Source organism: Camelus dromedarius, chromosome Y, assembly GCF_036321535.1.
Source record: "Camelus dromedarius isolate mCamDro1 chromosome Y, mCamDro1.pat, whole genome shotgun sequence".
Classification (NCBI taxonomy): domain Eukaryota; kingdom Metazoa; phylum Chordata; class Mammalia; order Artiodactyla; family Camelidae; genus Camelus; species Camelus dromedarius.
This window is the reverse complement of record NC_087473.1, coordinates 16,440,039-16,464,811: the sequence shown is the minus strand read 5'-3', so window position 1 is coordinate 16,464,811 and position 24,773 is coordinate 16,440,039. Positions and strand designations below refer to the sequence as shown.

The 24,773-nt window shown below is 49.4% G+C and overlaps 1 protein-coding gene across 2 annotated transcripts in view; it reads left to right on the top strand.

Moving 5' to 3' along the window:
- Positions 1-24,773, top strand: part of LOC135320322 (steryl-sulfatase-like) — a 137,899-nt gene that overhangs the window by 53,251 nt on the left and 59,875 nt on the right. For both annotated transcript variants that reach the window (XM_064483427.1, XM_064483426.1), the window contains exons 3-7: positions 7,689-7,829; positions 10,741-10,862; positions 10,952-11,074; positions 11,538-11,961; positions 23,604-23,740. In XM_064483427.1, coding sequence (XP_064339497.1) covers positions 7,689-7,829; positions 10,741-10,862; positions 10,952-11,074; positions 11,538-11,961; positions 23,604-23,740 — 947 coding nt within the window. The remainder of the gene's footprint in view (positions 1-7,688; positions 7,830-10,740; positions 10,863-10,951; positions 11,075-11,537; positions 11,962-23,603; positions 23,741-24,773) is intronic.

The following is a 24,773-nucleotide window of genomic DNA, read 5'->3' as shown; positions in this document are numbered from 1 at the left end:
GTATGTTAATATCGGCAAACTCAAACTCCCAATTTATCCCTTCCCCCTCCGGTAACCATACGTTTGTTCTCTATGTCTGTGAGTCTGTTTCTGTTTTGTAAATAAGTTCATTTATCTTTTTTTTTTTTTTTAGGTTGCGCATATAAGTGATCTCATACGGTATTTGTCTTTCTCTTTCTTGCCCACTTCACTTAGAATGACGATCTCCAGGTCCATCCATGTTGCTGCAAATGGCACGATTTTATTATTTACTTATGAATACTCCTTACAGCATTGATTTAATTGTACTACGTGTACTGCAGTAGGCTGAAAACCACAGAGACCAGACCAACCAGCCAGGGTTGCACAGGCAGTGAAAACACTGAATACATGAGAATATTTAGTTTAGAAGAATCACAAGCGATCCAAATAGGTGTTTAAATCAATAGAAACAGTGTTTAGACACATATTCAGATGGGGTTTTTGCTGTCCTAGTGTCAGACTATTTTTCTTCACAAATTTAAAACAGGACATCTATTAGACAACACTTTGTGGACCTAATTTCATAGATACGTAGCTTGAATTGAACAAAAACTGCATTTCTTCTAAACAAAATATGCTTTGCAATACAGGTTTTTCTTTGTTTTCAATAACCCTTTTCCCCATCAAGCAAATAGATCGGGAGCATTTTGGTTGCCCTGGTAAACTTTCCATTATGTAAGCGCAGTGTTAATTTTCCTTTAATGAACAAATTTAATGTAATTACATCTCTAGTTATGAAAATGTTCTTTTGTCTCTCTGCTTCATAGTAATTCTGTTTTAGGAATAGCTACTTCTTTGAAAAAGTTTTTTTCTTCTGCTTGCTTTTTTGCCAAATTAAGGTTGTTCAGAAAAATAATTTAATATTTTCCAGGAGGGGAAATTATTCTGTTTTTCAGAAGTTAATGTGCCATACTTTTGATATCTTGGAGCACTTCCATTTAATTTTTAAGCACTTTTATCAACTAACTCTGTTTTAATAGTTTGAAACATCTTTATAAACACCTTGCTCTAATCCATGTTTGTGGGGAAAAAAAAGTTCCGGTTACTTCAGACAGTAATAATGTAAATGCAGGGGGATTCTAAGTGGCTATTAAGAAACGTAAAATTTCAAACATTCTCCCTTGGGCTGGTTGCTATTTCTCACGGTAGCCCTAATATCTACCCAGGCACGTTTTGGAGATATAATTAATGCTCCACTGTCCCGGCGAGCTAACCAAAACCATCTGGCAGTTCAGAAATGAATATAGATACTAATAATTATTAATGGGGTTTTACCCTATTGGATTTCAGTTAAAAAGTTCTACACCTGAACTAGCCCTCTCACTGAAAACACAGAAAGTTGAAATGATTTTTTTTTTTCCAAAGGTCATACGTATATAGAATGGATTCTTAAGACGGTGACATCTTGGCACAGAGAGGGTTCAAAATCTTAAATCCTACGTGTTTTCTGCCCTCCTGGTGCTGTTTGACGGCTAACAGCCGCAATCTTGTTCCACAGAGCAAGTGTGAAGTACTGTTCACTGCCCTCTCTTTTTAAATCTTTTACCTTATTTTATTTTATTTTATTTTTTATTGAAGGGTAGTCAGTTACAATGTGTCAGTTTCTGGTGTACAGCGTCATGTCCCAGTCACGCACATATACGCCCTTTCTTTCTGACACTTCCTCTCTAGTCAGTTACCAAGCTCTATTGATGGCATCTCAGTGCAGTTCTGTTCTGCTCTGTCGCCTCTCCCCACCTCGTCTGGGTACCACCCTCTTTGTAGGGTCATGGCCATCATCTTCACATCCGCCACAGCCTCTGCCCGTCTGTCCATCACAGAGTAGCAGAAGGACCATCTGAGAAAGGAAATCAAACCTGCCTTTCACTCCCTGATTAAAATCTTCACAGTCCCTCCATCACTTCTAGATAAAGAGGAATATCCTTAGTAGGCTGACTACACCCTCCCTGTCTGACCCCTGCTATTTCTTAGACTTTTCCCCCCCTCATAGTAGGAGAAAAGACAGTTTTTCATGAAAGAACAAAAACAAACCAAAAAAAACCCACCAAGGCACGCAGTCACAGCAGTGCTGTGCATTCAGCCGTTGACACAAGCACAGGAAAAAAAAAAAATCATCAAACCATGGAGAGAAATACTGTAGCTGAGTGGTTCTCCGAATAGCTGGTTTATGTTTGTTTGTTTTTTCCTTCTGTATGCTTAGCCTGTAAGTCAATATAGAAGAAAAATTTTATTTGGAAACAAAAAATCAGATTCAATTTTTGTGTGCAGTAAAAGCAGAGTAGCCCAAAGCAGGTGTCTGAAGAGCTGGATTTGGGGTGGAACTTTACTTGAGACTCACACAGAGCCTGAGTTTTGCTCCGTTTAATCTCTTAACCACATCTGTCTGGGCTGCTACGGACTTTCTTCCTCTTCTAGCATTTTCAATTTTCAATTGTAAAACAAATTCATTTTTTACATGTTTGTTGAGCTGAGCCACGTATCTCTAAATTACTTACATAAATTCTGACCACTTACTCATAATGAAACATTTTCTTAAAATGGGTCCATCATGACCTTGTGAGTCACCACCATGGAAAGCTTTTTTCAGGTCCTCATCAACACAACTGAACTCCTCATCTTCAGCTGTTATACTTTGTATTAGTTATCTACTGCTGTGTAACAAATGACCCCATCCCAAACTTAGCAGCTTAATGCAACAGACATTTGTTATCTCCCAGGCACTATGGGTCGGGAACCCAGGCACAGCTTAGCATGCTCTTCTGCTCTGATGAAGGTACCAGCCAGGGCGGTGGTCTCATCTGATGGTTCAATGTGGGCAGGGTCCATTTATAACCTCACTGAGATGGTTGTGGGCAGGGTTGAGTTCCTTGTAGGCTGTTGGCCTGAGAGTCCCAAGCTGGCCTCCCTCAGTTCCTTGTCATGGGATCTCTCCAGTGTGGCAACTCAGTTCATCAAAATCCAGCATGAGGTAGAATCTGCTAAAAAGACAGAGGTTATCGTGTTTTGCAACCTAATCACAGAAGTGATGTCCCACCACTATGTCCATCTTCTGTTGGTTGGGACCGAGTTGCAAGGTCCAGCCACGGGGAGGGGGTTATGCAAGATGTGAATCCCAGGGTTGGTGTCATTAGGCCATCTTTTAGTTGCCCCCCACATTTTCTTTAAAGCTTTATTCTGCTACTTATTATTGGTTACACAGAACTGTAGTGACAGTGCTGATAGCTACAACTAACAAGTCGTGGCCCCTGTGAGTCCCTAACTGAATCATAGTGGTACGTACACCATGTTATCCTCACAGTCATCCCCATTTTACAGAAGAAAATGTCGACCAAGAGGCTAATGAACACCCCATGGTTTCTCTGCTAGGAAGTAGGGGAGCCGGGATTGAGATCTAATCTGCAGGGACCCCGTCTGTCAGTCTGCTGCTCGTTTTAGTGGGTTCTGGGCTCACGGACTCCCTCCCTGGGCCAGTTGGGTCCTTCCAGAGCGGTTCTGTGTCTCATTCAACCATGAAACCACCACGAGACTGTCATGATGTCTCTTTGCCAGTTCTTAATGCCATAAGCATTTGTTAAATTGAAATGGATCTGGTTGAACTGTCAGTGAATGACTTTTAGTTGCAGGGGTATAGGTAGATTAGAATACTCCCAAAAAGTTACATTTGTCTCGCACTGCATCATTTTGGAAGCTTTTTATTTCTTTTTATTCTTGGAGGAAGGGAATGTTCTTTTTTTTTTTTCAAGCTTAATTAAGGTATAATTGGCCAGTAAAACTGTATGTATTTAAAATGAAAATACAGCGATTCGATATAGGTGTGCATTATACAGTGATTACCACAGTCAAATTAATTAACACATTCGTCACCTCACATAGTTAACAGGTTTTTTTTTCAAATGGTTAGAAGAATGCTTAAGATCTACTGTTTAAGCATATTTCAAGTCAATAGCACAGTATTATTAACTAGTTACCTTGCTGTGTGTTGCTTCTCAGAAGTTGCTCATCTTCTAACTGGAAGTTTATACCCTTGGACCAACATCCCCCCAGTTCTCCTCCCGCCTTGACCCATGGCAACCACCATTATACCCTCTGCTTCTGTGAATTCAACATTTTTTTTAGATTCCGCACATGAGTGAGACCATGTATTTTATGTGATTCCGCAGTTGGCTTATTTCCCTTAGGATAACGTTCTCCAGATGTATCCATGTTGTTGCACATGGCCGGGTTTCCCTCTTTTTGAGGCTGACTAACATTCCATGATACCATGGAATTCTCTTTATCCATTCATCCATCCCTGGATGCTAAGGTTGTCTCTGTATCTTGACTATTGTGACTAAAGCTGTAATGAAGTGGAGTATGGGTATGTCTTTCTGAGATCCTGACTTCATGGAAACCCTCTATTTCCAGCCTCTCAGTGGACTGCTCGATGCCACAGATGGCATCTCGGTGATACACAACTCACCCAAGTAGATCACGCTTGTTGCCCAAGACCTCATGACTGCCGGCCTGAGCTGAGACCCCTGACTCTTAAGCCTCCACTCCTTCCTCTACCTCCCAAGAAACAGAAAAGCCACCCAAGAGAGCACTGGAGAGAGAGTTGGGAATGAGAGGGTGGTTCCTAGAAGTGCAGATGGAATGGTCACATTTCCCTGGCTCGTTATCTTTAGAGGAAGGGCGAGGGTGCCGAGTTTGCATTTATGGAAAGGTCTTTGGAAGGGGGGTAGATGAGTGGGGAGACTGATCGAGAGAGAGAAAGGTGTAGCTCCAAGTTGTCCTCGCCTGGGGGTGAGGATGCTTTCGTCCGGGCAAGATGACTGGAGAAGGAATCTCTGATGAAAAGGCACAGCTGGGGAGATGGGCCGCGAGTACCAGAGACAGATGAGCGAGATCAGGCAAGAGGAGAAGGAATATTCGGAGGCTCGGGTCCTCTTTGAAGAGCCCCTGGGAGAGTGTTGCCCATGTGCGCAGGAATCCAAGGACTTCTGTGACCGGTGGGGGGATGTTATGGCCTGGGAACGTTATGTGTTAGCATTGAACATGTGCTTGTGGGCGCGAGGAGAAGTTCAGTCATTCTGATGGGTTGCACTTTCCAAATCCTCACACAGAAGCCAAGCTGCCCGCCTGTGAGAGCACAGGGAGTGACTTGTAATCATGTTACGTCCAGGAGCAAAGTTTCACTGATGATTTTATAGACGGTGAGAAGGGTGACAGGCGGATAGTAAATGGGTGGTTCTCCACTGGGGGTGATTGTGTCCCCCAGGGGATAGGTGGCAGTGTCTGGAGACATTTTGGTTGTCATGACACAGGGTGAGAGGGTGGGCTCCAGGCATGGAGTGGGTGGAGGCCAGGGACACTGCTGAACACCCGCCAGGGAGCTGCCCAGGCCCCATCACGGGGAATCGTCCCATCTCCCCCACACTGAGAATCATCCTGTCCCGAATGTCAGTGCTTCCAAGGCTGAGAAACCCTGATCACTGTCTGCTCAGTCATGTGACAAATAGGTGTTCTTATTTTCTTCACGGAGGTGACTTGATGAAGATGTAGGCAAAGCACCCAGAAAACTGTGGTTGTAAAATACGACATTTTGTTTATTTTCTACATAAAGTGAACCACGATAATGTGAAGTCCTTAGAAACACACGACCACGGCGTCTTGGCCGTTGATTTCTTGGGTCTGAAAGCTCTAGGCTGCCTTCTTAGGGAAGGCAAGAGGTCGGGAAGCACACTCTTCTCTGTGTTGCTGGTACTAGTTTTCATGCCGTCAAAGCCGTGTAGGGAGCCCTGAGCCCCCAGCCCTAAGCATTTCGCAGGCATCACGAATGGGCATCCTCAGTAATCTTCAGAACCTCTTGGGTGTCTCACGCTGTATATTTAGAGACAGATGCTAAATTCTAAATCCTCCCTGTTACCCACAGTAGGGTCATTGCAACTGCTGCAACTCCTGAAAACAGACTTTCCTGACCTTTCTCGTTTTCTCTTTGGTTGAGTCAGAGGGAGGAGTTTTAATTCAACAGAGTGAACGTGGATTCTTGGTTTCATGCAGTTTTCTTTGGTACTTGTTCAACCAGCCACGGCCCTCATGGTGCCTCCCGTCCAGGTAGGAAGGAGAGAAACCTTCCAATCTTACATCCACAGAAGCTGTCTTTACTCATTTGCTCAGTGACCAAATATTAGCTGTTTAGTGTCAAAGAGTGTGTTCCCAGAGAAGCAGCTTCTGGCATCCTCTGAGACTCTCTCTGGGGGAGCTGAGGGTGGCAAGCAATGCTGGTGTGATGGGAAAGGGGAGTGCAGACTAAGGCCAGGTGGTTCTGCCAGGGCACACCCTGACAGGCGCCTTTGTGCTCCTGAGACCCCGTGTTGAGAGTCAAAGCACAAAGAGAGAACAGAGGGCCAGCAGTGCTCAAAAGGGCCCAGTTGCAAAATCCAGGAGAATTTTCCCATCTCCAGAGCTTTCATCCCGTCTGCAAAGCCCCTTTTGCCACGTAAGGTAACACAGTTAGAGGGTCCAGGGATGCAGGCGTGAATGTGTTTGCGGACAGGGCTGTCGGCCGCCTCCCACACCAGGTGTGAGGGTCAGCTTGATGGAGAAGAAGGAAACAGATACAAGAATGGGGAGGACGAACGTCGGGGTGGCTGGGTTGGCGTCCAGGTGTCCTTGGAAGGCAGCACCGTGTTGTTTTCTCAAACGAAACCACCACAGGATTCCGGCTCCACGTGGCTGTCATGCCTCATGCAGAGACCCACAGCTCTGGTGGGATCCATGTGTCCCAGGCCCCTCCACACCCCAGTGAGTTCCCGATGCCATAGGTTCTGCTAAGGTCTTGTCTCGCTTGCCTGAGTCCTGAGTTCTCTTGGGGTGAGAGCAAGCTCGGGTGGGTGCGTCCTTCAGCCTGGCCCCTTGGTCTGGCCCGTGGGCATTTAACCGCACCCAAGGGATGAGGCCTGAGGAGGCTTCTGCCCCCGGCTGCGCCGATCCTGGCGGGTCCTGTCCCTCTTCTGAGTATTCACTGGGCTGTTTCTGTGGGCATCAGGGAGGGAGTTCCAGGTGTGCACCTTCCAGCGGTGTCTTCTCCCAGAGTCCTGCAGCCCGTAGTTCCCGACCAGAGTGCAGTGCCATCGGGTGGGTGTTGGGTGAACGGGTTCCCCTCCTCCGGTGTGCTGGCTGCCCCCCATGAGCTGGCGCCCGGAGCTGCCCCAGGCTCTGAACTTTGCGTACCTGGAGTTTGGAAAGGTTTGCGTCAGGCCCACGTGTACATGTTGCCTTGTAAAGGCTGCTACTCTGACACTTACAGCTAATTTTAGAAACCATTTCACATTGAGAGTTTGATGGCCCCGGAATGACTGTCTTTCCACGGTTAGCGGGTGACAGAGCCCGCCTTCCGTAAAGACATGATTGTGCTTTCATTTCTCCAGACAGAGTCTGTATTTCAGTTTGGGATAGAAAGGAGAGGTCGCACGACGATCCAGGGAGAAGGGCATGTTTGGTTTTGGAAACAACCATGCAGGAAAGAGAGGCTACAATTCAGTTTGGAGCCCGCATGGTCCGGGGCTGGCAGGGTGCGGGTAGAGAGCGCCCTCTTCTAGAAGAAGGGGAGGGTCCCAGAGAAGGAGAAGGGTCCCCCTCACGCCGCCAGCACCCCTCACGCGTCTCTTCCCCTCTGCCCTCTGCAGGAAGATGAGGACCCTTCTGCTCGTGATCCTGTTCCTGTGTGGGGCCCGGAGCCATGCGAAGTCAAGGCCCAACTTCGTCCTGTTCATGGCGGACGACCTTGGCATTGGGGATCCTGGTTGCTATGGAAACAAGACCCTCAGGTGGGGCGACGCGGCTGCCGTATGAACACAGGCCTCCCTTCGTAGGGCGTCACCCCATGACGGGGGACACGAGTTCGCAGGGCACAGGCCGCGTGGAGACGTTTACCGCCCCCCAGACTGCACACCTGGGCGTGTGACGTTACACATACGGGCGTCAGGAAGGGAGGTGTGATGGCGTTTCCTGTTGGAATCACCGTCGGCGGTTGGATAAACTCCAAAGGCGCACTGGGGAGACATTCACAGTCATTCTTTCTTCCTCGCCGCTACTACGCTGCTTTTTCACTCCCTTGTTTTAACTCCGTTTGGTTCACTTCTTGTGTTTTGCCTTCTTTTTCGGCGTGTGGCTCTGGTCCCAGCGGGGCCCCGTGCCACCCGGCGTGTGAACCGCTCATTTGCACCTCCCGACCTGCTTCCTGCTCTGGCCCAGGCTGTTCTGGATGGGCAGGCTGGGGACAGCTGTCCCAAGGACACGGGGCACGTTTGATGATGACAGAACTTTCCAAGGACCAGGGCAGACGGCAGTGGGAGGAAAAACAAAACACACAACAGGAACCGGACCCAGGGACAGAGGACGGCGTTGCGTGGGTCCCTTTGGTTTAGAATCGAAGTCGGTCCTTTTGCAGAAGAATATTGGCATTAGTGTTGCACCTTCTCTCTCTCTTTTTTTTTCTTTTTTAACTTTCCCTTAAGTTTTTTAAATCTCTTTATGATCACGGAGGAGGGTTGACATAATGCTGAGTCTTTGCAGGGCTTCATGTCGCACATGACTATTGCGAACGGAATTAAAGGAGAGGAGGGTTCCACTAGAATTTTCTTGTAAGATCTGTGAATAATTACTCTCTGAAGCTCAGGACGATGGACAGCTAAGGGTCGCACGGTTGGATTTTTCGTCACTTTGTTCCCTGGGAACCCTCATCGTCTTACCAGCATGACCGCGCCTCTGGGGAACTGCGTTTCCGTGTTACTGTCAGATCAAACAAAATGAAGTGAATTATTCTTTGGAGGAGAGCGGGCCAGTGAGACGCAGCCAGACGTGTGTCAGTTCCCACCCGAATCTGTGCATCACATGTTCCTTCTTATTTAAGATGTGTGCTGACCTATGACACTTGTTAGATTTTAAAAAAAACAAGTATTCAGTGTTCTCTTAAAATTTTAGCGGACCACGTATGTTTCCTTCCCCACCTTTTGTGAAAAGTTTAGCTCTCACTGTTTGGCATTTTTTGATATGAACCTTGTTATTAATTTAATTTTTTAATCAACGTCATGACTTCTCTTTTTTTCATTTGAAGTATTATTTTTAAATAGCACAAGATATTAGTTTAATATTCGACATGATAGTCCTCAAGTTTGCTGAGGTAGCAGGTAATTCTCCCTACTAAGCTGTCTTAATTACAAAGTTGCAGTCAAGCCTTTAAGGTTCAGAGTCTACCAGTTACCAAAAGAAAACAAACAAAAAAAAGCTATAAAATCCCAGAAAAGAATTCACGTCCATATTACCCTAAATCTGACTTCCTCTCCTTATGAGAGTCCGCTGATTTCTAGTTGTTCTTTTTTATTTTGCGGGGAGGTGGGAGATGCGTGTAATCAGGTTTATTTGTTCGTTTAATGGAGGTACTGGGGATTGAACCCAGGACCTTGTGCATGCCAGACAAGCACCTTACCACTGAGCTATACCCTCCCCCTCCTAGAGCCCACTGCTTTCTGAAGTATGTTTTTTCATTTTACATTTTATAACATCACAGTGTTGAATAATCAAATTTCTCGGTGCCCAGTCTAGTCACTGGGAGGTTTAAGTCAGATGCACAGACAGGTTCTGCAAGGGACAAGATGAATGCCCCCACCCCTTAGGCAGCCGTCTTGCAGGGAGTGCGGTGAGCCACGCCATCCCTTTACTGGGAGGCGGCTACCTTGGTGGGGGCTACAGAGGGGCCTTCTCCACGTGAGACAGGCCCCTCCCAGCGGACAAGGAGGCCATGGGGACGGAGGTGTCCCATCTACACTCAGAACTGAAGTGTAGAAGACGTAGAGCCTGGCAGAGAGGCAAGGTCTGGGGTTCATGTCGGGGGATGTGGGATAGCCTCTCGGCCTGGTCGCAGACCTGATGGACCTTCATTTCTCAGTGCTGAGGAGTCTGGCATGACTTCCTACGGTTCTGGGCCCAGCCGTTCCTGGAGAAGAGGCCCCAGGATGGTCTGTCTTATGTAACGTGTCATTCTAGAAGTGAGCCCACGAACAGGGGTTCATTTGTGTTAAAAGCCCTGAGCCCACAGAGGGTGAGTGACTCACCGCATGTCGTGGTTTCACACTGGCATGTGTCCATCTGTCCTGGAGTCTGTGAGCCCCTTTGTTACCGTTCACTGGCCGGTGCACGTGGGCCCCATTCTCTCTTTCTCCAGGGAATTCTCTCACCACCCCCCCTTCTTCCTGGGGGCACGTGGAAATTAGACAGAGCAGGTGATAGCTGGGTCGGACCTGCTCTTTGGCTGTGGTTGAGAAGAGAAGAGTCAGGCTGCCCCCAGAGCTTTCGTTCGGGGGCACAAGGGAACAGGGTAGGGGGCCCAGGTGAGGGAGGGCTGAGACTTTGACCCATCTCCCTCCCCCTCCTCACAGCAGCCCATCCTCGAGACTTGGGTCCTCGCTTGTAAACCAGGCCTCGGGGAACTGAAGCTCAGAACCTCCCAGGGTGGGCTCAGGCCCCTGGAGCGGGCAGACCTGGACCCCGTTGTCCCCCGCGGGGCTTTGTTCTCACTCTGAATCTTGGCTGTGTGTCACTGCTCCCCTCCCCCTCCCCTCCCCAACTGCACACAGCCCTCAGCGTCCCCATATTCCTGCGAAGTGACTAGCTTTACGAAGCCACAGAGAAGGCTTTCTTTCCAAGGTCACGATGGATGACGTGAGTCTTTTGTTCCAGGACTCCCAGCATTGACCGGTTGGCCAACGAGGGGGTGAAACTCACTCAGCACCTGGCGGCCTCGCCCCTGTGCACGCCCAGCAGGGCGGCCTTCTTGACCGGCCGCTATCCCATCCGATCAGGTAACCTCCCGGCTTCGTTACTGTGGCCCTGGTCCTCCAGCCAGTCTTGATGGCTCTCCCGTCTTAATGGCTGATTTCTCCTGCTTCAGGGATGGCATCTCAGTCCCAGGTGGGGGTTTTCCTCTTCTCGGCCTCTTCTGGAGGACTTCCCCCCAGTGAGATTACATTCGCCAAGCTTCTGAAGACTCAAGGCTATTCAACAGCTCTGATAGGTACGGGCCGCTGAGGGGGAGGCGAGGACCGGGACGAGATGAGTGCAAGGGTGGGGAGGGCGCGAGAGCAGCCTTCTTAAGGGTGACGCTGCTGACACAGTTTGCACAACTGTAAATAGGGAAGACATGATTTCGGTTCTAAATTAAAGCACCATGCTCCTGTGTGTGCTATTTGAGTGTGTAGATGGGCATCCTTCCCTGTGTACGTGTGTGGATGGATGGGTGACAGATGGAAAGATAGGTGAGATAGTTGATGGAGACAGGGATAGATAGTTCAGTTGATGAAATGGATGGTGGGTGGAGGGAAAGGACGGTTTGTGGGAAAGGAAGTGAACGTGGTCGAGTAGGGTTTGGCGGATGGATGTGCAGAAAGAGCCCACTGTGCTGTGCGTGGGGGCCGGCGGCGGACCTTCACGTCAGGGTGTTCACTGGGACTAAACGTGCCGCCCATTTGTCTGCTCAGGGAAGTGGCACCTGGGGACCAGCTGTCAGAACAGAACCGACTTCTGCCACCACCCCTTAAGCCACGGCTTCGACTACTTCCACGGGCTCCCGGTGACCAACCTGAGGGACTGCAAGCCTGGAGACGGCACTGTCTTCACCGCGGCCTTCCAGCTGCTGGTCTTCTCGCCCCTGCAGGTCATCGGCGTCACGCTGCTCACCCTGGCAGTGCTCAAGTGCCTGGGGCTGCTCCGTGTGCCCCCTGTCGCCTTCTTCTGCCTCCTCTTCCTGGCCGCCCTGATCCTCGTCCTCCTGCTGGCCTTCCTCCATTACTTCCGGCCCCTGAACTGCTTCCTGATGAGGGACCACGAAATCAGCCAGCAGCCCATGTCCTACGACAACCTCACGCAGCGGCTGACGGCGGACGCGGCCCAGTTCCTACAACGGTGGGTGTCGCCTCCGGTCCCCATGCTGCCAGGGAGACAGAACACGTGATTTCGGGTATCTCCACGGGGGAGGGGGTGTTGCCGGAGATTAGGTTCTTGTCTCTCCGCAGAGAGAACTCAGAGATGGGACACAGAGGTCAAGAAAGTAAAGTGAGGATTTGTGAAGTGATAGGACGCTCTCAAGGGGAGAGCGGGCAGGCTCAGGTGAGCGGCTGCCCTGAGTTTCTTTGGCAAGTTGGTTACACAGGGTGTAAAAATGAATGGGCGGAATACATTGAGGGGGGTTTGGTGTGGGGTCCTATTCCCTGATTTTCATCCCAACTCTACCTTCTCGAGGGTGGGAGAGAGTTTCGTCCTTATTTAATCTGGATCACAAGTGTCACGGCGGCGGTGCGTGGTGGGTACTTCTAATCTGCAAGGCTAATTTTGTTGTAATGAGGTCATAGTGAGCAGAAGGCTACATTCAGACACTGCAGATTCCTGCCCTTTCCCGCTTTTTTGTCAGCCTCCAGGGCACTTGCCAGCCTACAGTGTGTGACTACTTCTCAGCCCAGAGGTTCCTGCTTTCCTTTCTCTGCCCACGGGACCCCTGGTGCTTACATGATGTTGATTTTCCTGTATTTGGCCCCCTGCCTCTCTTTTTGCCCAATTCCTGCCATCTGGCCCGTGTCCCCCTTTCTCTGCTCATGTCTAGCTGTCTTCCTGCTCTGACAGAAGCACGGGATGGTCCTCCTCACCACGTTTCCCCTCCCATGCTTAGTGGATTTCCCCAGCCTGGCTCTCTGCAGGATGGATGGGGGAAATGAAATGGCATGTATTGGGGGCTGGGGGGGTGGTCTCAGGAATAACGATGCTGTAGGCTCTCCCCACAGACACTTTGCCAGTTTTCCCATGTCCTGTGCTTGTGAAGCCACACCCCAAAAAGTTCTGTGGGGTGACAGCTGTGGGAAGAGGGGACTGGGTATCAACACAGTCTTGAATCTTCCAATGGGCGAGCAAGAGAGGAAAAGGAACTGTGCGTTGTTGACTGTACACGCTGCCCTTGTGATGTGAACGGTGTGGAGAGAGCCAAGCGTTCTAGGCACGTTTCTGAGCAAAACCACCCTGTGAGGGCACTGGGTGATCCCTCTGGGGTCTGTTAGAGCTGCTTGAGTTTATACTTTTGGGGGACTGCAGTCAGCCAAGGGCATAACCAGGAACAGAGACACTGACACAAGTCTCTCTCAGTAACACTTGCTGTTAAAAACTAACAAAATGTTTTGTTCCCTTTGTAACGTGAGAGGACAGTCGACAGACAAAGATGGAAACTCGGTGTGGAAATCAGATGTTTGGTCTTGGTGGGTCCTTGCTACGCCCGTGAGAGCGGGTCTGTTCAGGCAGCAGAGAGTGGAGAAACCTCGTAAGATGGTGCGTTGAATGATGTAACGTAATTCGACTCTTTAGAGAAGGGGGAGGTGTTACATGGCCGTCGTGCTCGTGAACATCTATGTCTGTGATTCTGCACGTGGAGGTACCATTGGGTTATCATGCCTTCAGTAAGCCTAGCCATCTGCCCACAACGCCGGAGGCGGGCATGCCTGGGGTGGCCACCCACATCCTGGGCACGGCGCTTGCTCAGGACTGTCGATGGTGGGGTTGCCTCTAATAGCTTAGTACGTGGTGGCGAGTGAAATTGGGTCACTAGAACTTTCCACAGGTAGACCAAGAAAGGGAGAGGGGAGATGCTCTTGGCTGGAGGTGTAGAATTGCGATTCCTCACACTTTGTGTTGGGAGATCCTGGGATGTCGGTTGAAAGTGGAGAGTGCCAGTCCTCTCTGTGGAAATCCCTGCTGGGTGGCTCGAAGGTGACAACACTGTACCTCCCCAAGAGGTGTTTAACTGAAACGAAAGTTTCCTGAAATGATTTTTATTTTCTCTGTAGTGATCACGTCTGATGCGTTCCACCCGATCCTGTTCTGTTTCTTTTCTTTTCTTTAATACCTGACTGTGATGCTCCATTCATGTCATGACTCAGCCCTGGGTCCCAGTCTGCATGGTTGACAAAGCTTTCACCTCGCCAGTTAAACTTGCAGTGTCCTATAAACAAGAGAGGGGCCGTTCCAAGGTAGAACGGTGTTCCACGGAGGGCAAACCTATCCTTTTAAGCCAAAACGCACAAAAAAGTCTGCTGTTTGGCAAATTTGCCAGTATGGCTGGACCACTCTCCGTCTACAGCCATCTCTCAGAAGCATGCGGGGAGGAGATTAATACTTCAGAGCTCAATGCAAAATGACAGGAATCAGGAGTGTTGCTCAGCTTGCAGGGTGAATCACTTTTTTTTTTACATGTGGTATTTTGACGAAAAAGATTGAATCTATACAGACTTTGAATATTTATGTGATTACAAGACGTTTTCATGAGTTCCTCAGCATATGATTTTAGGAGGGTGGCAAAGCAAATTTGATCAGCTTCGGGATGTTGAAGCCCGGCCAGTTTTTCTTGATTACATCGGCGTTTCTTCCGTTTTCTTCCAGAAGTAGAGATTCGGGTGTTCTAGCAACACCATAGTTGGGGGTTCTGGTTACTGAGTTTTTTGGGGGTTTTTTAACGGTTTAGTCTTCAAACAGGTGACTGTAGAGTGAATGACCACTGCCCACGTTGGAGCACTGCACAGATGGTCAGTATCAGTGACCATGCTGCCATGTGTTTACCACGAGGCCATTCTCAAAAAAACTTCTCGCGTGTGTTATCTGATGATTCAATGATTTAAAGCATCTACGTAAAGTCTCCCCTGGGTGACACTGACTTCCTGTGTTATATGGTACATATCTGATCTGCTGAAGGCTGATGTCCAAGGTTCTTGAGAGAATTGCCTTAATGTGGCACCAGAGAATCGTAACCCACGGTGACACTACCATTTCTATAAACTTTTTTTTTAAGGATCCAGAGACACATTTATATGAGTTACCTCATTGACCAGAGTGTCTTGAATCATTGGGGCAGGTCTCACCACATTTGTGAGACACGCATTTTGGGCTCATCAGAAGCAGGGACAGCTCATCCAAGCAATGACAGTGTCTGTGCGATTGACTCAGGTGCCTGGGCATCAGAATTTCCCAGTCGAAACCAGTGCCTTATTTCAGTGGATTGCTGTGGAAACAGTTTTCGGGGGGACACAGCTCCCCTTCAGTGCACTTGTCAGAGGCGATGAGGAAAAGGATTTAAATGCTCATTTCTAATGTTCATATTCTGTCTCTGAGCCTGGGGACTGAAATGGTTTCTGCTCAAGGGTTTGTTCTCGAGATGCTGACTTGAGATTGGAAGACACGAATGACGGGGACTTAAGGGGAGGCAGTTGATTGCTTCTTGGTCCTCTCAAGTGTGGTCTGCTTAGCTGCATTCAGGTCCATGCGTCAGGATTACAAGTGTGTATTTCCAAATTGAAGAGAGCGATGGCTTGGAATATATAACCGTGCCCTCCACCACAATCCCTCACCCTAATTGACTCTTTTAGGGATAAAATTTGTCTTGGGAAGACGTTTCTATGGCTAGAGAGGTAGATAATTAGCTCACCATATGTTATAAGCTGTGTAGTAATTCAAGACACAGGGCATCCTTAATATACTTTAATTAGCGAGAAATCCCTGTTGCTGTTGCAGGCAGGAATGACCTGTAGATTTCTTGAGAGATACTCAACTCCCCTTATGTGTGCCGAAGGAAGGGTCCTTCAGCCATCCTGCGTTCCTCCCGTGCCGTGACTCTCTTCCGTGCTTTGTGAAACAGGTCCAGCTGGGGTGCCCAGCGTGGGGCACGTTCGTGTGTAACCGGCACGGGTTAATTACATGCAGTAGGCACTGCGGATACGCACAGCATCTTGGGCACGTTTCGTAGCCCTCACCTCTTACAAAGCTGCCCAGGGACCCTGGGAGGTGGGTAAAGAGACGGCTTCTTGTGGGAGAATTGGAGACTGAAAACTTGTGAGTGATGGCAAAAGCCGCACAGCCAGTAGTCGACCGTGGATTAAAACCCACATCTAACTCTCCACGAGGGCTCTCCTGAGCGAGCCATAACGAGCTAGGCATCTTCTTTGCTTCCACACCTATTCTGCCATCTTAGTAGTAAGGTCTGAGTATGGATTCATCGGAAGAGGGTAGGGAGTTCCACACCCCTTCTCCAAGCGGAGGAGTCCACGTCTCACACCCCAAAAGGAGAATGCGCCCTGCTGGCTCTTACACAAACTTTCACGAGCGTAGTGTAATCATTACCGTGGCGAGGGAGACGGATCTGGGTGTCCTGAAAAGAAGATGAAGGCTGCGTGGTGATGGATGGTGAACTTAACCAAGTTAATTCTGTTCCCAAGGTAGTTTTTGTTTTGTTTGAGTCGCGGCCACGTGTACAAAGGTTCGATGCCAGTGGGTAGAGTGACATTCATGTTTCCAAGGTCCCCCAAAGAGAGCGGCGAATCCGGGTCATTCTGCTGGGTCAACAGCCAGGTTTGGTGGCTGGTTTCCTGTCTAAATTCTGTGAAAACAGTGCTTCGTTGCTAAAAAAACGTTTCAGTTGAAAGAAACCACCGTGTGTTTCTCTGCCAATCAAGACGTGTTCCGTCCGAAGAGGAAATTTTCTGAAACGATGATGACTTTATGCACACCCACTTGATTTGTGTAGCTCAGGGTGTCCAGTCAGCGGATTCGTAAGTTCGTATGAAATTGACCAGGAGTGTTCTCTTCTCAAAGTCCTGCTTTGCGGAAGTTGTGTCACCATATTCAGTGTGTATGTGTGTGTGTGTGTGTGTGTGTGTGTGTGTGTGTGTGTGTGTGTGTTCAAGTGTATTTTGAAAGGCTGTCATCAAGAGTGAAATACATGCTAATAACTTTCGTTTGAGTTCATTTGGGGATCTCTCTCAGGGTTCATAAACGTGTCCCTTAGGGACTGCTGGACAGCAGATCCGAAATTTGGGAATGACACAGAGTTCTAGTTTTCATCTCTGGCTCCCCAGAGTTGTAAGGTCGCTTTTTCTGATTTTAACAAAACTCGGTCCGAGACCTCTCTCCACGGGGAAGCCAGCGGGACATCTGAAGTACGGGGAGGGTGAGTAACGGGGAGATCACCTGCACAGGGAAAGGCTGAGCCCTCAGGGGGTCCTCACAGGGAGGAGCTGCCTGTAGCACTTTTCAGGGTCTGTAGTTTTGTGGTGAATAAATACGCCTTTCTTACCAGCACGGCTTATGTCATCATCACCCCCTAAAAGCTGTGACAGCTGAGAAATGCATCATCGGGAGCTTTGACCTTTTATCTTGTTCCGTTGCATCACCATTTGGCTCCGTCCGGTTCCTGAGATGCGTTTACAGAGCACCTCCAACCCAGCCTTTCCCAGGTCCAGCTGGGCGATGGTGTAAGTGGCCGTGATGGATGGCTGTGAGCTGACCCAGAGGTGCTTTCTAGAAAAGGGATCGTGGGATGATTTTGTTAGTTCAGAGAAGAGATTAAGCCAGAAAGGAATAGGGGTGACATTGATTTTTAATTCATGGGGAGAAGAGTAAATCAAATTGAAGATGAAGGGACACAGAGGGACACACACACATACACGTGCATGCACTCACTCTCAAGAGTGGAAAGGTTAAATAATTAAGGAGTGGTCTTGTTCCGTAGAGGCACATGGTACTTGACTGGCTTGTCACTTTGATGGTCCAGCGGGATATGAGTTTAGGGACGGGAATGTCCTTTGAATGCGCCCCCTCGTTCGGGCCGGGCCAACCGCAAGCTGAACGTGGTCATAGAGGAGGCTTGTCTTCAGCCGCACGGGGTCCGGGTCCACGGCACGCCTCCCTGAACGGGGCGTGCACAGAGCACTCTCAGACCACCCCTGCTTCATCCAACGCACAGATCCCTTTCAAGACCTGGGATTATGACCCAGACTGGAACCAGGAAAGGTGAGCTTTGCTATAATAGATTTTCAAGGACAGGTACGCAGGGGCCCCAGCTGGCGAGGAAACGCCTGATGTGAGGTGCGAGTCTGGGGGCCACGGGGGCTGCACTTGGCCCACCTCGTTCAGGCTGCTGAGTCATGAGGGCTCCAGCTGCCCGCGATCCCGCAGGCATGGGGGCCGGTGCTGCTGACTTCCCAACCTGCCACGGAAGTCAGAAATCAGAAATATTTTGCAGGGGGGAGCTGTTTGGGGAGAATTTTTCTAAACGGCAGGGGTCTCAATTTTTTAAATACTAGCTCGGGTTTTTAGCCCTGCGTCCCCGTGCTCAGTGAGTGGGTACAAGCACCGTGCTTTGAAACGGGTCCCAGGTACACACATTTCCCACGTTCTGTCCAGTGAGCATGAGGGCCGTCGGCTCACGGCCTTTCAATGTTTCTTTCCTGTCTCCGGGCGGGGAGGGAGCCTGTAGAAGAGGGGGCCTGTGTTTATATCGTGCGTCAAACTGACAGAGGTGTCCCAAACAGGGCAGAGGGACTGTGGTGGGCTTCTCACAGGCTTCCTTGTTTGTTTTCCGTGGAGGGTCCATCCAAGGAGGCGCCCCCTCCACTGGGCTGTACCCCCTTCCTTGTAAGACACTGCTGAGCGGCTGGCATCCCTCAGGCAGCCATGCTTCCCCTAGGTGCTTCCAGAACAAGTCACAACGAACTCTTAGGCTGGGCGGTCCCCACTCACCGCCCACCTGCATTGTCCCCAGAGATAGTCTGCAAGGATCCTTGCGTCCACTTAACCGACGGCTCCTCCAAAGACACAGGGTCTCCGTGTCGGAAGCTCAGAGTGGACAGTGTCTCTTGTCAGTGTGCTGGGAGTCTGTCATCTTCGCCAGGGACCCAAGGGGACATGGATGGACTTGGAGAAGGACGAGGAGGAGGAGGAAGAGGTTGAGGAGGAGGGCGAAGAGAAGACGCAGGCGAGAAGGGCCTAGAAGAAGAAGGACCCGTCCAGACCATGGTAACCCTGCTAGGAACTAAGCAGAGACACGACTGGTTCTCCAAAGGCAGTGTGGGACTCAGTCTTCTTCCTTGGTGCCCCATGTCCTAGTACAGTGATGCTCCATCCTTACTTCTTTCATAGGGAAATTTTTACTCTCTCCCCCTCCCCAATGTTCAGTGTCTTCCCCTCTCTGGGTTAGGATCCTTGAGGAATGCACAGCAGGTAATTTAAAGCCAGAAGCCCCCAAAGAATCTTTCCTCTGCCTGTTCCCTGGTGGGGCGTGTGGATGAACGCGGGCACCTTGATTAAAGTTCAGAGCGAGTGTGGGGGGTGGAGGGGGGTTATGGATGGTGTCTGTAGGCTGGCTTCCTCAGTTTACTCCACAGTGGGTAAAAAAAGCCATCTATTTGGTAGGAATATTACCGAGCCACGGAGAAATCTCTCCATGAACGATCCTGGCACAAAGAGAGCCCTTTGTGAGCCTTAATGGATGAGGTCATCGTGGGGAAGCTGGCGTGCTGTTTGTAGCTGGAGGGACGCAGGTGACACAAAACGCAAGGCAGCATCATAGGTCCCGTTACACACCTCAGCTTTCAGACCTGGCTGTCCCTCTCTTCCACCTCTGTCTTTGTGGGGACGAGGTGGCTGTCCTAGTTTTCCTGTCAACTTTTTAATACCCAAGATAGATCTTCATTTGTCTCTGGTTATGAACATAGCACATGCTACTTTGGAAAAACATTGAAGCAGGGTAAAAAAGGTAGACAAAGTAAAATTGTTACCAGCCCTCGTTCCCCCCACACCCCTCCTCAGCTATCTGTCTGTTCGCGGTATCTTTCTGTTGCAGGTAAAAGTCCTTGCCTATGGGGGTTTTTGTTAAAAAAAAAAAAGTACTCTGAATTATTGAATGAGTAATTTGGGGCCCCAGGCCGTAGACACTGTGCTTTTAGCTCACCAGGTGAATACCCAGGTAATGTCTGTGCCACCGTCCCACGTCTGAATCTCTGAACATCTTACAGGGACAAGAGCTCAGACGCCGGCGTGTTTATGGAAAGCGTTCACGTACCCCGTTGCACTGCAGTGACCTTTGAGGTCTCTCTCTCTGGGAGCGCATTCTGACCCCTGCCAGGTAGAAATGTCCTCTCCTTCTCTGAGTCCGTCCTCTGATGCGCTCTGTCATAGCACTGAAAGCAGCTCAGACCAGTTACTAATGGTTTTGTCTGTGGGTCACAGGTGGCAGGGTCTGGTCCAGCTTACCTTTATATTTTTAGTGCCTGGTGTTGGGTCAGGAGGATCGATGTGGCAGCCTTGGATGGAGGAAATGAACAGCTGGGCATGTCCATCTATGCGCGTACAGAGTGGCGGTCACACGGGCTCCAGCTGGATGGCTGCCGGAGCCACTGTTTGGTTGATGCCTTGCTCGGGTCACCAGCATCCGAGGGCTCTCCGAAGGAATCCCCAGGCATCCCAATTTCATTCCAGTTGTTCCCTGCGGCACCGACTCAAGTGCGGATGCTTGTTGAAAAATAAAGGTCAAAATCTCCAAAGAGGAAGATGATATTCAAGAACATCGTGGCGGACAGAAAAGAAAAATGACGCTGGCACCATCCTCCTGTCTGGGTTTCACTCCCGCGTGGACAGGATGTAAATCTTCCGATTCTGAGATTGAAGTGATTGCAGGTTGCTGGGAAGATGCAGAGCTGCCTTCTGTATTTTTAACAAAGAGAGAGGGAAGGCATGTAGCAGCTGAAAGTTCTGTCTTCTCACACGGCGTGTGAGACAGTAGCAATAAATTCTCAAGAGTTGTTTACTGAAGTGCTCCAGCTAATAAAAAAAAAAAAAAAAAGGAGTTAAGCTGTTACGGAGAACTCTCCCTCCCAACAACTTGCTCGAGTGTCATTTAGTTTTCAAGGTCACAGCGAGGAAGAGAGTCCTGGGCCGTCACAGTGAGCCTGGCCGTGACAGTGGTGGCTTTTCCCACTGTCTCAGAGGATATGGCTAAGGAAGAGTTCCTTCCTCCGACAGCCAGCTGTCAGTCACAGCCCAGCGGTGATGGCTGTCTGTCCAGCCCGCAGGCCTGCGCTCCACGGATCACACCTCTGTTCTGGGGTGGTGCATTTTGTGCTTCGGTGTTTTTGCAAGCCAGGTGTGTTTTCTTTAATGCTCCAGGTTTGTTTTCATGTATAAAAACAAATCACTCTGCTTGGATGCCCAGCACCTTGTCTGGTTTCTGTGATGTGGATTCTACTGGATGGTAGAGAGATGTTAGGGTAGTAATTCTCCACACGGGTGCGTACTGATAATCAGTGCATGAATGGGCCTCTCCCCTTCCACCGAGGGTCCCCCTCCATTCCAAGACAGAAGTCACATTCCGCAGTGCTTGATGGAACTCCAGAGTGTTCTGTCTTGGACTCGGACGCAACTTGACCGTTCTTCCTGCACGCATCGTGAAGGACGTTTACCTCGGCCTCCCTTATTGGCCTGTTGTGCCGACTTGATCGTTGACTCCTTCATTGTCACCGCATGTGTTGACATGCCTGCATCTTCTGACCCCTGTGATGCTATAAAACACCAGTGACGTCGTTGGCCGCCTCTTCCTTCAGCTGTTTCCTTTTTTGTCCAAGTTGCTAGGCACACAGTCGTTCTTCGTTCTCAGCACATACTGCCAGTCACATCTCGCATTTCCAGCTATGACCAGCTATGCCCTGGGAAGACTTGACTTTTTAAAGCTTCCTTATCTGTCTTCCTTAACTCTAAAAAAAAACGGGAGAACAGATGAGCCCGAGATCGTACTGAGATGGTACCCGTGCGTAGTGTACCTTTTCTATTTAGGGACGAGTAGAAAGAGGGTAATTTTGTGTTTGTTTTGGGAAATCCAAGCCAGTTTTTAGGGCCCTCGTCTGCTTCTTGAGAAGGAGGTGCAGCTTGTCCAAGCACGGATATGCTTGCGCCCCAGAGCGACCAGGACGGACACGTCACAGACCTCCTTGTGTGCCGACGTCCTCAGTGTGCCATGGCTTCGTCTCATTCTTCCAGGTTCTTCAAGGATACAAACCCTTGGAAGCAGCTCACGGGACGCCTTTGGGACACATTCTCACATGCAGATTATCAGCTAGGAAGACAGCTCGCATGCTTCTTCTGAACAAAAATACGTCTTCTTTCTGGGGAGTAACAGAGTTACAGAGCAGAGGCTGTGGGTTCTTACTCTCTTGCCTTCAAACGTCAGTTGCTGGGAGATGTGGAACAAGCTGCTTACAGCCTTTGTGTGTGTGTGTGTGTGTGCTCGTGTACTTTCTCAGTTGTGAAATAATAATGACATTCCTTCACCATATACTCTTGTAAGAGAAAAAACAAGGCAGAATGCATCGCCGAGCCCCGGACCTAGGAAACACGACGCGACTGATTCACAAGCAGTTGCTGAGTTCGGTCTGTTTTCCGAAGAGGGGCCGTGCCTGGCTCACCCCGACTGTGGCAGGCTGTGCTTCTTTTTTGTGTCAAAAGGCGGGCGCCCTCGAACAAGCGCTGCCTACCCCAGACGTGTGAACCGCTGGCTCGCGGGTGCCGCAGCGGCTGCAGGAACCGAAGCCGCGTTCGCGTTAGGAAATTAAAAACGCGTCCGTCAGCGTGTCGTCCGTTTGTGTATTGGAAGTAAAGTCATTGCAGACATGCTGCCCAGTTACCCAGTTCCTAAATTTGATACGGTTTTGGGTACGATGAGGCCACACTGTGTGCAGAAGTCTGTGGGGTATCGTGAGGGGTTCGGGGATTGAGTAAACGTATAAAAGCACTGGTGACTTCGTTAAATAGGTTATTTCTTTAGAACTTGTACTTGCTGGCAAAGATGTTGAACAAGGGGTGTGATCCCTTCAAAGTGGCCAGAGACCCGCACAGTAACTGGGCTGCCTAGCAGGGGTCCAGAAGGGCCCCAGGTGCACATCGGGAATGGCTTAAGACTCTCCAGCGTCTTTCCATCCGCAGCAGTTCCAACAGGGGGTGCTCAGCGGTAGAGCGTGTGCTGAGCATGTGCGAGGTCCTGGGTTCAGTCTCCAGTACCTCTGTGTCAAAAAAAAAAAAAAAAACCCTCAGGAAATCAGTTCCAGCAGGGTAGCTTTAGGTGCACTGTGGATTACGAGATGCTTTTGCAACACCATTCATCTCTCTCGACGAAAGCACTGATGATTTGGGCTGGTTCAGAGAACGGTCCATTTAACTTCCAGAACTCAGCATTGGCCATTGAGCGTTCGTTCTGGGACACCTGCTCCGTAGTAGAAGGTGGGCAGGATGGCGGAAGGCAGACTTGGCTTGGCGTTGGAAAGATGTGGATGTGAGTGGTTGACAATGCAAGATGGTGTCAAGACACTTGAGTGTGTCCAGTGTCAACTACTTCTGTATGTATATTCCAGAGAGGGTACTCTTTTGAAGGTGCCTGCATTCATATTCATCTCATACAGAGAGGGAAGAACAGAATTCAATTAAAAAAAAAAAAAAAAAAGAAAAGAAAATGCAGGTGGTTCTCTGGTGCTTTTCATTCAAGGACATAGCACTTCAGTGTGCTGGTCTGTAGAAGGTCATCATGAGTAACCTGTGCAGGCTTCTCTTCCCGTGAATCAGAGATTCGACATTAGGCTTCCTTTGGTGGTGGTTCCTGAATTCTCAAACGGCCTCGTGTAATCCTAGGGGGACCCTAGTCAGAACGGTGGCCGACGTGCTTATTTGGCTCTGGGATTTTTTTTTTCCCCTCGCAGGAATGCTGAGACACCTTTCCTGCTGGTCCTGTCTTACCTGCAAGTGCACACGGCTCTCTTCTCCAGCGAGGACTTTGCCGGCAAAAGCAAACACGGTGCTTACGGGGACGCTGCGGAGGAGATGGATTGGAGTGTGGGTACGTGGACCTTTATCTTCAGTCTGCCCTTCAAATGCGGTTCAGTCTTTTCTTGCTTCTAGTTGACTTCCTATGAGTTTCCACCCGTGTCCCTGACGCCTTGAGAGATAGCATGTGTTTTTTTTTTCTTTGTTTTGTCCTTTCAAAAAGGGTAACCAAACAAACACTAATAATGAAAGGTAAACAGAGTGTAAAAAGCATCTCAGCCCCGAGTGCGTGATTTGCAGTTGCCAATGGATACGGCACCAGGGGGAGTCTGTGTCTGGGGGTTGGGGGCTGGTGATGGAAGACATTAATGAAGAAAGGGAATTAAAGCGTTAATCCTTCTCACTGCTTTATTGTTTTAGCAATTAAATATGAGCAATCCCTTGCCTTTCACAAAGCTAGGTCCGTGGTGAATTTGGGGTACAGAGGCTCTCGGTGCCATAGCCACAGGGCCTTCCAAGGCTGCTATTAGCTCACATCATGTCTGCTTCTCCTGGACCTTGTGTTCTTCTTGCTGCAAAGACCACCTCGTTCCCTGCGTCCCTTCTCCTTTTCCTAAGAGGTTACCCTGTTTCTGAGAAATGGTGGCATTTTTTTTCAGAGGCCCCAGAAGGACGTCTTTTTTAGGGTCTTCCCTTTAAAATTGTGTCTCGCACGTCTACATGAGATGATGGAGACCTGCATTCTTCCGCACAGCTGAGCCATCTCGGGTCTGTTCCAGGGTGTGGGTGTAGCCAGAGTACGTCGGTTCAGCACAGGGACGGCAGATCAGTGGGCTCTGAACTTCTCACTCAGTTCCTGTCTTTTGTACTGCATCTCTCATGGTAACATTGCTTGGTCTGGCCGGGAAAAATTGGACAAAATTGGACAAAATTGAGCAAATGGCACCATCAACCAGGTTGCTTAAGATTTTTCTCTATTTCCTTTTTTCCGTGTCTCGTTCCTCCTTCCTTTTCTTCTTGTCCACTGATTGGACAGTTTTGGAATCTAGATGTTTTAGAGATACTTTAGCGTGGCCACAGAGTTCTCCTGTTGGTTTGTTTTAAGC